At 38.3% G+C, this 12,080-nt stretch overlaps 1 protein-coding gene across 1 annotated transcript in view; it reads left to right on the top strand.

Moving 5' to 3' along the window:
- The window catches only part of LOC139714461 (E3 ubiquitin-protein ligase ubr3-like), a 49,286-nt gene extending 38,631 nt beyond the window's left edge, over positions 1–10,655 (top strand). Inside the window, 8 exon segments of the mRNA XM_071626171.1 lie at positions 126–377; positions 1,956–2,080; positions 3,004–3,120; positions 4,125–4,250; positions 4,927–5,124; positions 5,692–5,913; positions 6,430–6,569; positions 7,924–10,655. Of these exon segments, the coding sequence (XP_071482272.1) occupies positions 126–377; positions 1,956–2,080; positions 3,004–3,120; positions 4,125–4,250; positions 4,927–5,124; positions 5,692–5,913; positions 6,430–6,569; positions 7,924–8,077 (1,334 nt within the window). The 3' untranslated portion in view covers positions 8,078–10,655.
- The last annotated feature ends 1,425 nt before the right edge of the window (positions 10,656–12,080 follow it).

The following is a 12,080-nucleotide window of genomic DNA, read 5'->3' as shown; positions in this document are numbered from 1 at the left end:
TTTATGACAAAGGGCACCATAGAGGGTTGTAGTAAGGTCAAATCTATCTTGAAGCCCAAAGGAGCATCAAGCCATAATTGGCTCGTGTAACAATGCATCCATGCTCTAAATGTCCCTCGTTTTAGAACCACTTCTACGCATCTTAGACATCCATGCACGGGAGATCAACCGAAGACCAGACATTGTGAAGATGTGGAACAAACTCATCAATGGCTCTGGTGGGAGCTCTTCCTCCTCCTCATCCTCCTCACTTGCATCTTCTGCATCTTCATCCTCATCGTCATCAGCAACAGAGATTGAGGTTCCTCTCATGGTGTGTGATCCAGCTGCTCTTCTTCTTCTTCTCGTCTTCAGTATACCTCAGCCTATCGACAGAGGTGAGAAAGCCAGACAGCGACACTGGACTTTATGTTGATCATTGTCTAGATACTAGATAGGGATAATCACAATGATATGTATTCATTCATTCAAGCGTATGGTACAATGTGCCTGGTTGATACCATTAGCTATCTATTGCTTGTCACATGGGGCCTGTTTTCTTGTACAGATGTGTAGGGGACCACTTCACCAGGTTAGCACCCTTCCCTTGGCGATGAGTGAATGAAGTAGGATTTTTTCCATGTGCAAGTTGTGGCTAACTCACACATAGGACCTCCATTTAATGTTCTATCTAAGGGAAAGAATGTTTTGCCTCTTTACTAGAGGGGGCGGAATGCTTACACACAACATTGCTCAGTGAGACTCGGGAATCAAACCCAGTATCCATAGATTGGAAGGCAGATGTACTTCGACTGAGCCATATCACCACCCTCAATGATAGTTTATGGTAGAGACAATGGCTGTTATTATGATGATCAGAATGACTGTCACAGTCATAACAGGGGTCTTGCATGACGAGATGTTTCTGTATGATAATATTTGCAATGATTGGTTGTATGATTCAAACGAGAAAGTGTTATTATCAATCACCTTGATTTTTTAGTGCAATTTATTCAACCACCACACAGAATTTGTGCCCTGTGCTTTGAGATCTTTGCATTTATGCTGTATATACTCTCTGCACACTCTGCCTGCATTATAAAGTGCCCTGTAGGAAGCAGACTGTTCTGACATGTTCATAACAATGAGTTAACTGATCTTATTTAGACAAAGACCAGGGACTTCAAAAGAAAAAAAAAAGAACATTACTGACACAGTCTGTGTGCTGCCCCATGATGATAGTGATAATGAAAGATGAAAAAGATGAATGTTGTTGGTGAAGGTAATTAATAGTGGATGAAGCAAGAAGATGTAAGTGGTAATGGTAGTTAGTTATGATGATTGAGATTAATTCTAAAGGTAAAACATAGTTTCCATATGCTGGCAGAAACTGTCAATTTTTGCTCTAAAATATGACACATGTATAAGACATGTGTAAAATAACACTGATAACACAAGATCATTTTGGTAGCAACTAACTTGCAAAATATTTGCCAAAAAGGTATACCAACAATATTGCAATCTCAGAGCATATCTGAACATGGTTGTTACAAAAGTTTTATAATCTATTACAAATCGGGCCATAGCAGTATCTATCAATCTTCCAAGCGAGAGTGAATTGCACGCAATTTGTTAGGAAATACTACTGCAAGGGCATGGCCGATCATCACATCACATTCTACCTACCCACTGCTGAACAGGAGGGGACTTCAGGAATAAAAATTGTTAGCTGCAATTAAACTTTTTACACTTTTGATCTCAAAATACTAAAAAAAACCTAACAAACAAAAAACACTCATTATCCTGGCAAATAGCATCAGCCAGACAAGCTTCATGGTAGAGCCTTTCGATATATTGGAAGCAAATTCCAAATGGTGGATATGAATTTTGAGCCCTTTTGAGAACTATTTTATTACCTTTAATGGCAACAGTCAATCTACTGAATGTGTTTTCTGTTATTGGTCTTTCTATTTCAGCTGTCTTCCAGTGTGTGGTCAGCTCTGTTTATAACCTTGTCTATGTACAAGCTCTGGCTGCTTTAAGCTGTCGACTACCAGAGTCTGAGCGAAGAGCTTGGCAGAGCAGTGGCAAGCCATTAAAGGTGAGAATCTCACCTACTGTAGACTTCAAATATCACTCATTTTATCGTCTTCTGCATCATAACCATAGACTTCAATGCACTGCAGGCACAATTGCTAGTGGAGCCAAATGTGAACAGAAAAATGGATATTTGTGACGTCATTACGTGTATCTTTGATAGCAACTGTCACAGATGATTATGCTGGAGTTCAACATATTTTTGTTTTTCCAGGATAATGAATGTTTCTTTTTATCATTGCCCTAATGTGATATCAGACATTGTTGTATTCTCTTTATCCAGCATTAAAAGCGCATTAATCTTACCAAAACTTCACCTATTCATAACACTGATCAGATTGTCAAATTTTCCTCAGTCTTCACTAGAGTGTACTACTGATATTTCTGTAGTTGTTGATTCCTCATGAATATTTGAGGCAAATCCCCCTTTGTTTGATATAGGTGAGCTTGTGTGCCTTGTCTGTATCAAAAGATTGGTATTTTTTATTGCTCTGAATGCTATTGTAGTGCACACATCTCAAGAGTGGAGAATGATGGTGTTACATATTAGTGTGTATGCTAGATAAGATACTCCACTCGACACTGATCCATGGAAAGAAAAAAAAAAAATCCAGAGCTGCCAGCTAGTATGTTTAGATTCATCAATTTTCCCATTTTTTTAGCCAAAATCGGATTTTTGATTTCAGATTTTCTTTTTCTTTTCTTTTTCTTTTCTTTTTGAGCATCTGTATGTGTGTAGATCAGCATTGGTTGTCATCTCTATATCATATTTCTAATGAAGAGAGTATGTAAGAGGAGGAACCAATCCAAACAATGATCACTTGCTTAGTAGAAATTTTCTGAGTGGCACCACATAAAATGTACACATACCGTAATAATTTGCCATTTGGTGTTTTCATTTTTTTCTCCCCATTATTTGTTCGGAAGTCCGAGAAGCAGGAGAAAGAAGTCAACATGGCCTGGTTGCTTAGCGACGTCATCTCTCGCCTGAGTCAGACCAGTCTCTACCAACATGCTGACTTTGTCACAAGCAGTGCCCTTCATGTATGCTTGACTCTGAAGTTTTTCTCTCTCTCTGTATGAGTAAATGATTTGCATGTGTGGAGTGAAAATCCTTCCTATGTATTTGATAGCTTTGATATTGACTGACCTGTGAAATAATATTCAAAATGGATGAAGAATCACTCATGGATATAAATGATTGAAAAGACTGGACTGTCATCATCAAGATATCACTGAATAGATATTCCCATGTTAATTAATGTTTTGAAATTGGCTATTTCAACATTTTGGTCAGTGGGAAGTAGAGTATACTAAATCACAGGCCTGCAACTTGTATTTTATGGAGGGAGAGGTTTCATAATAGGAAATGATGGACCTCTCTGAGGCAGCGAAGCAACTAAGCAGGATAGGGTCAAGAAGGGGTGTATTTTCAAACTTTAAAGTCACTTGATTGTTCACCCTTGTCAGCTAGATTGACAAAATTCTGCATTACCCATAAAGAAAAGTCTTGTGTCTTCTTTGTGCCTATATTAAATTGTTTCTTATGGACTTGCCTGTTATCTATACCAAGTTCAGCGTCATCCTTCTTAAATTTCTGTTGCTGAAGATGTCATCTGTGACTTCTTTTAGGTCGATCACTTTCTGGCAATGAATGTGAAGGATTGCAAGAGATGTGAGTTGAGTTTGGGTCTAACTGGCTCTCAAGTATGTGTTGAGACACCATATTGATTAAAACACTTCTCTCGCATTCACACAATGTAACCAGCGTGGTGCAGGCAATCTGGAGGAGAACCCTGATGTTGGGAAAGTGTTTGGAATTGCAGACTTTGGTAGCAGCTGCTGGGCTCTGCTGGCAATGTAGATACTGGATCAGTAGAGAACCTAAGTGTGCACATTAAATAACAATGAACGAATTACAGGAAGAGTCTTGTGCTAAGAACACAACTTTTCTCAACAAAATACAAATGAACAAAGGTGTTTGACTTTCCTACTATCATCATAAACAGCAATCATTATTACCATCTAAACCTTGTTTCTTGTTGCAGCCATACCAGGCAGTCTGGTCACCCCTGACAGTAGAGGGAGCCCTTGTTCATCACTGTCTCACCTGGCTACGTATAGCTTCCTTGTTGCAGCACTACATGTTTGAGGAAGACCTCCCTGTGTGTGCGGTAAGTTAGAGTGGGTTGAACGTTATGTTAGTTGTAGTATGGACAGTTTCACTATTTGCAAATAACATTTTTTTTCTTTCATTGTTGGTAGTTTCACCATCACCCACAACCCACTAATTGTCCTTGATCACTCTCCAGTCTAGCCTACATTGTCTGCAGACCTTAAAGAATACATTCTATTTCTAGATGGTGTTTAACAGTGAAATCATGGCATTACACGAGCTAGGACAAAGTACAGATTTTATGTTATACACGTATTGCCTTCTAAGAAGCGTTATTTCAGCACTTGACATCACTGTGGGAGTTATGTTTTTCCAAGAGATTATGTTATCTCCTAGCTGGCAGTGCTGAGGGCAAATATTGTCTTGAACAGAAAATATTTACCTCCCAAGAGACTGCCAAGTATTACATGATAAACAGGGCAATATTTGTTACATTATATGGTTCTAATCAATACACAGTTTTTCATTCTAGCCCCAACAGTAGTCATTTATATTCTGGAATTATATCACCGGCCGTAACGTCACTGCACAATTCAACAATTTTGATCCTAGCAGCATTAGTCACATTATTGCATTCTGACCAATCACCGACCAGTATTCATACAGACCATTGTTGTGATACTGTTTTGTACATTCATTCCTATGGACTGGTGTGCAACATTGTTCTTTGCCAGGCTGCTGAGGAAGAAGAGTTCTTGAGCCTGGCTAAGTACCTGTGCCTGATAGAGTCACACCAGGCCCCAGCCACATCCCAAGGCTTCCTCACTGCCCTCTGCTTCAAGGCCCCTCCTAGGAGAGATCCATCCACTGTGGTAGCAGCTCTCTGTAGACCTTTCTGTGACTTTGTCAAGCAGAGCCACACAGCAGCTAAGGTAAATATCTGCTGTTATTTTTGTTATTATTATTATTATTATTATTTTTGGTCTTTATGTGATTGTACTAAGTCTGCTTGCCGATGACAAGAGAAAGATATGAGAATCATGTAAAAGTCTAAAAAAGTATATTTTATATCATCCATTCCATGTCATGATAAAGAAATTTGTCATATTTCCAGTTTGTGTTTTTTCTTGTTTTTTGTCAGAATGTTTCTCTACAGCAAGGCAGTGTTCCTGCTCATTTGTAACTTTAGAACCAGTGTTGCTATGTATTCATGTTGCTACATACAGTCAACCTTGCTCGCATAAGTTTAATAATCACCTATTAATGTCAAAGGTCTTTTCAAGTCCTCTTCTCTTTATATTCTATTGATCTTAATCCTGTAAGTCGAAGCTATTTCTTCAGTCCATATAGATTTGACTTAGGCAAGGTTGACTGTATCAGGTACTGGTAACAAGATGCCACTGTGTTGTATGAGAGAAAAGAAAAAGTGTATGTCAGAGAGATATTAATGCTTTGGTGAAGTGGTAACTCCAAGCTCGTCTCTCGTCTCTCTATGTCAGAACCTGTTAATGGTCCCACCCATCTTTGGCCTGCCACGCCTCCTCCAGCTACCAGGAGAGTACAATGCTCTCTTCCAGAGGTACAACCAGCAGGTGTGTGTGATGTGTAAGAAAAGACCAGACAAGCCCCTGGTCTGCCTGGTGTGTGGCAAGCTGGTCTGCTGGGGCAGCTCCTGCTGCAAGTCTTCTGTGAAGGGTGCTGACGCTGGTGAAGGCATTGCAGTGAGTACCTTGACCCTACTAAAGGGAAGGGGAGGGGGAGAAGGTAGAAAGGTAGGGGTGGTGAAGATTATTGCATCCCTTTTAAGGTCACCTGCAGTGCTCTGCACTGTTTGGAAGGTAAACTCAATGAATCACAGTGTGATTAAGAAGTCTTCATTACTCATAACTGAATTCCACGGTGTAGATGTGGACAAGTGTGTGGGAACTTACAGAATGCTGATAAAAAACCAAATCAATTCTTTATAGTTTATCATTTCATATCATTGGGCAATTGTGTACTTGCAAGCTGTCTCCCACAGAATATATCAAGGTGCTTTGTCCATGGGGGACAAAGAATACAACCTACTCTCCTGTGATCACCTTTTAATATTGAACTGGCAGTAGTTTACCAACTCGTGTGATATTCAGAGCAGGCACACTATTTCTATTTAATAGCTTGTGCAGATATATTTTATCGTGTGTTTTATACCATTGCCCATTTTGATAACCCGCCTGTTTGTCCTATGTCCTGCTCAGCATGCCATGTACTGTGGCAAAGGAACAGCCATCTACCTGGATGTAAACTCTTCGGCAACTCTCTTGATCAGAGGAAAGCGTAAATGCACCTGGGCCTCCCTCTACCTTGACAGTCATGGGGAAGAAGACATCGACCTCAGGTTGGTGTCTTTTCTCATCAACACCCTTCCCCGACCACCCCACACACCACAACACACAAGCACCCACATCTCCTTTAAAGTTCTTTGTAGTAAAATGGAATTTCATGTACCAGTACTGTAGAAGTGGTTTCTTTCGCGTACAGAAACTTTCGCGGTTTCCATCAGTGCCAATTTTTTCGCATGTGTTTAAATTCGCGGTCGGTAATGATAGCGTTGTAACAAGCGACGAGTTCAAAACATTTTCGCGTGATGTTAAATTCGCGGTTCAACCTCAAAGCGCGAAAAGCGCGAAAATAAAACCACCGCGAAAGAAACCACTTTTACAGTATTTGATTTGCCATCCAACATGGACTGTCGCACAAATACCCGGTAAACACTAAGTAAATGCATGCATTGCACCATACCCAACTAAAGATTATCTGCTATTACGGGGTAGATTTAAGAATTTTGATTCACTCAGCAAAAATGTACTTTAACCTTGTCATAATTATTTCGTGTAATAATGTGAGATAACAACTTATGCACTGAAATACCCTTAGCCGTGAAATTATATACAGGTCCATTTTTCACCGAAAATGGTCCATCATACACCCATAAGGATGTGTGGAGTGAGTCATCTGTAATCCATGTGTGATACGTTTGTGTGGTGCAGCAGTCCCAAATTTTATTTCTGGTGTAAAATTTCATTGATTAGAATTCTAAAAGAGTGTTGGTTAGATATAGCAGTGGGAATTCCCTCTTTGAAGTTAACAGTTGCATGCATTTTTGTGTAAGTACCAGATCCTTTTGAAGGAGGAACTTTTGTGCAGTAAATTTTTCTTGCCCAGCCAATTTTAGTGAACTTGACTTGTAGATAATTATGTAGTTGTGGGTATTACCCCAAATATTGAAATGTTCATATATTTGACCTATTTCTACATCATGATTGCAAAGAGACAGAATTAAGAAGACAACAGCTTCTGCCTTGTTTCGAAACTCTCTCATTCTTGTTGTTTTCTATTTAACTACATTCTTTTTATTGATATTCCTCAAGCTAATTTTCCCATGTCCTTTTTTATCTCTCCTCTTTCAATCATCCATCCCTCTCACTGCCTACTTCTCTCCTGTTCTCCTCTCTTCTTTCTACCTTTGCTTCTCTTACGATTTGTCTCTCTCCTCTATATTCTCTCTATTAAACTCTATATCTCTTTTGCTATTCTTTGTTTAACTATCTTTCTTTTACTCTCGACTCCTCTTTTCCATTCTTTTTTCCCCCGTTGTCACTCTGTGCTCTCTGTCTGTATGTTTGTCCTCTACCATTGGTCTGTGTCTCCTTCACCCTGCTTCATCCACCTTTCACTGTTAATGTTTCAAGGAGAGGCAAACCTCTGTTCTTGAGTCAGCAAAGACTTGATCTGCTGGAGCGCCTTTGGAGGTCCCACGCTCTAGACCACAACTGCAAGAAATGGGAATGGCACTATGGAGGACTGAACAGGCATCGGATCTTTCCCATGTCTGTTCTCAACTAAGTCTTGAGAGAACCCTGATGTGGCAAACACAGTGGATTCTCCACACCTTACATAGATAGACTTCAATTTGTGTATTAAACAAAAGAAACAATTTCAAGCTGTCATGAGACACTGCACTACCATGAAGGTAAACTGTACATGATTTGTGCGTAGGGTTCCAGGTTTGGTGGAGGCCCCTGTCTTCTACGGAGCTCATTGCATGCTAAAGGTTTGCAGTGCATCACATGAAATCATTGAGTAGCGAATGACTCTGTGGAGTGTGTGGAATAGCTGTGTGATGGTAAGTCTGTTCATTATGCCATTTTATTATCAGTCCTTTGGATGAAGCTGTCTCACTTAGAGATGAATGATGGCATAAGGACATCACAGAGAGTATCTAATTGAGTTATGGTGTCTGCCTTGATTAGCATTGCAGATTATCCCTGTATTTGCCTTTGTCCTTCACGCAAGCAGTTTGAATATCAAGTTTATTATGGTATCTGAAAAATGCAGGACACATTTGTGATGCTAGGTACAAGTAAAATGTTGTGCTCTGTTTGCCAAGTCTGTTATTTTCTGTGCATACCCATATTCCAGTACAGGAAGCACTGTAGTTCAAGGAGGTGAAAGTATGTTCTAAGAACACTTCCCCTGCTCTGCTCAATTTCTGCTATATTTGATTTGTAAGAAGCATTAGTATGGAAGTGATTAACATGGAAACATGCAAGATATGCTCAGTCTAGAAGAAGGTGCATTCCATTGTGCTTTGTTAATCATATTAGTGTTCTACCAGTGATTGATACAATATAGATGATGTAATTGACAGAATCTTGATTTGGAAGGTTTTGTGTGGGCATATCCAAGTAATCCGAGGAAAATTAGTAACAAACAAATATCATAAAATATTTGGCACATATTTACATATTCTTTTGGCCCATAAAGTGATGATCAGGGTATTATGAATCAGTACAAGTCAAAATGTATTCACATTGCATAGTTCGTATAAAGACACTCGTGACCACTCCTCAAAGAAAAAAAGAGTGACCTTGTATAAAAACAGGACAAAGCTACTGACAGGGTTATAGCGCAATGCTTTGATGAGGGTATTACATCCTGTAGAGCTCATGATACATTGACAGTGAGAGGCACCAGACGCCATCCTCAACACCCATGTCCTTTCTATGCAATATACAAAATCTCTAGGTTGCCATCTCAATTGGAGAATGCAAGGGAGACGAAGAACTTCAAAGTCACTTTTTCAGATATTAATGTTCTTATTTATTAATCTAAATGCCTTTAAGAAGGTACCATCATCATCAACGATGACAAATGTTCTTGTACTTGTGTGTGCAAAGCTGCACACAAATCTCTGAATATGTATCTTTATTTAGTGCTGAAATCAATCACATGTATGTTTAAACATAAGAAATATACTTTGTATTCAATTGTGTTTACTTGATGTGGATCTCATCAACTGGACATCAAAATGGATAAGTCTGAGTGTGATACTATGAGTCATATTAAATATGATGGGCAATAGGTTGTGCCTAGTGTTGAATGGGACGTTTGTGATGTTTTATATTATACTACTTTGTATTGATCTGGTATGCATTATATATCTTATTCTTGTGAACCCTAATGGTTTTGAGTATGTAACTGACATTCACACTGCTGAAAAAATAAACAATTGGCACTGATAAAAGGGACTTAAAGTATGAGTGCATCATCAAAATGTATGGAATCATACATATTCTGCATTGATGTGCCTGAGAGTACAAACACACATACACTCAGACCGACAATGATATGGCTGTAAAGGATCATTTCTCATCATGTTGTATGACACACACATTAAAAAAAAAGACATAAATCTTTAGAATGATGGGAATTCCCTAAGTCATAAGACTAAGAATACAAAATCAAATGACATTCACTTGATGGTGTGTGTTAAGGAATTATTGAATTACTTTCTCAAAAAAATTTTGAAAGAAGGGCAGAGGTGGGTGTCAGATTGAAAGTTGTAGTATACTGTATGCCAAGTATATTTTGTTATTTTTCACTGTCATGAATTTCACTTGTCAAATGATCTGTGCAAAATTTACAACTCACAAAGATATTGCCTCCTGTGACACAAGTGCACTGTATATCATCTCCAAGGTGGAAAATCCCTAACGCTTCTCTTGAAAAAGGATTGTAAGTTCTCACTCTGTCACTGTGATTCTTGAACATTAATTCAACCACTCTTGAAATTGCCTCATAAGTCCCAGTTTATGAAGTAATAATGCTTGCAAAATATATGGCCTGTACAAAATGTGTGCACCCTTTCCATTTCCATTGTATCACCAGACCTTGTCAGAGTAGTAGAATGAAAATTTAATTGGCTTGTCAGATAGAAATGACAACATTATCTCTTCATATTTTGTGATGATTTTTGTGTCAATATGTAAAAGTCATCAGTTGCCATAAGTTAAGTCATGGGTTACCATAAGTGTCTGCAAGAATATAACATCATGATTTTAGGAGTGATTACTGTGATATGTGTTGTAGGTGTGTTATCAAGCCATATTACGCTTGTGATCTGTTTCAGTATCTTTACACCGGACAGGACTGGTACCACCAACATGAATTCCTTGTGTATATCTTGCAGATGTACCCTCTTGGATGAGTCGTAGGTGGAACACCTTTACCATGAAGGAAAAGGGTAACATGTTTGAGAAGTTCAACAAGTACATTTTAGGGTGGGTTTCTTGTAATGCCAATGCAATGAATTTGAGTACAAAGGGTAATCAACCTCCTAGGATCAGGCAAAACCTTGTTTGAAGTCTGTGAGAAAAACCAGTTTGACATCTTTAGGTGTATATTAAAGATTGAGACAAAAGGGATCTTAGAATTTTCACTGCATGATATCTCCCAGCTTTTCTTGAATATTTGCATAATTATATATTTCCCAGGCCACTCAAACTTTTTGCCCAATATCTGAAGTATTTGGTACATTGTGTTGGATCAGATTTTGCATAGGCATGGACTTGCAAAATAAGTGGACCATGTCAATTGCTCTGTGGAAGAGATTGGTTCATTGCAGTGCAATGACTAGGTGACATTTCAATCTCTTTAAATGTCCAAAATCATGTACATACAGTGCATTTTGAGGGAATGCATGCAAGGTGTAGTACATAAAGTATTGTTATTCTTGCATCAATTTTGCTGACTGTTGTGTGAAATTTTGTTATTGTCAGCCTTCTGTATAAGTTTTGAGGATAGATGGAAACGGAAGATTGCTAATAAGTAGTCAAGCATACAGAATGATTGTAAAACAAAAAATAATAAATTTCTTGTCCTCAGCTTGGTTATATTAGGTGGGGAAAAACATGTCTATAATCTCATCACGTTTGCAGCTTAGACCTAATACCTTATCATTTTCATTGCCCTATCATCTTTTTTCACACACTAATGGCACTGTGGTACACATTCACTTGACATATAACAGTGTGAGGAGAGCAATGTGGTGAAGGGAACAGCATAACCCCTCTAGCTTCTCTGGTACACTGAGTTTAATGGAAATTCATTTTAAACTCATTCAAATATTCATGCTACTGACGTAATAGTTCATTTTAAATGGATGTTACATGCAAAGAATAGGATAATATATTTATTTATGTTTTGTATTGATTCAGAAATGAAAGGTATATGTTTAAAAAAAAATCTATATTAATGTTTCTTCACCTGGTGGTGTATGGATCTGCAGGTCATAATGATGTTTTTTGAAGTAAAAAGAAACAAAAGTCTGTATGTCTTCATAGTGTATTGAAATATTTGAAGTGCAACAATCTTCAAGATTTATGACACATTTTTTTTCTTCTATTGTCATGCTCTGTTCCTGAAATAAAAACTTGTTTTGAGTGAGCATGTACTGCTTTGAGTGTTAAAGTAGTTAAGGATTTTTCTTTCTCAGAATACATGTAAGTCGTACCAATGGTATAAAGTAAAATGTAAATTGATAGAATTCTGGAATAAAAGAAGTGTC

The sequence above is a fragment of the Diadema antillarum genome, unplaced genomic scaffold (genome assembly GCF_040938485.1).
Source record: "Diadema antillarum isolate AM-2024a unplaced genomic scaffold, OU_Dant_1.0 seq00002280_RagTag, whole genome shotgun sequence".
In the NCBI taxonomy this organism is placed as follows: Eukaryota; Metazoa; Echinodermata; class Echinoidea; order Diadematoida; family Diadematidae; genus Diadema; species Diadema antillarum.
Note: the sequence above shows the minus strand (reverse complement) of the source record. Positions and strands in the feature narration are given on the sequence as shown.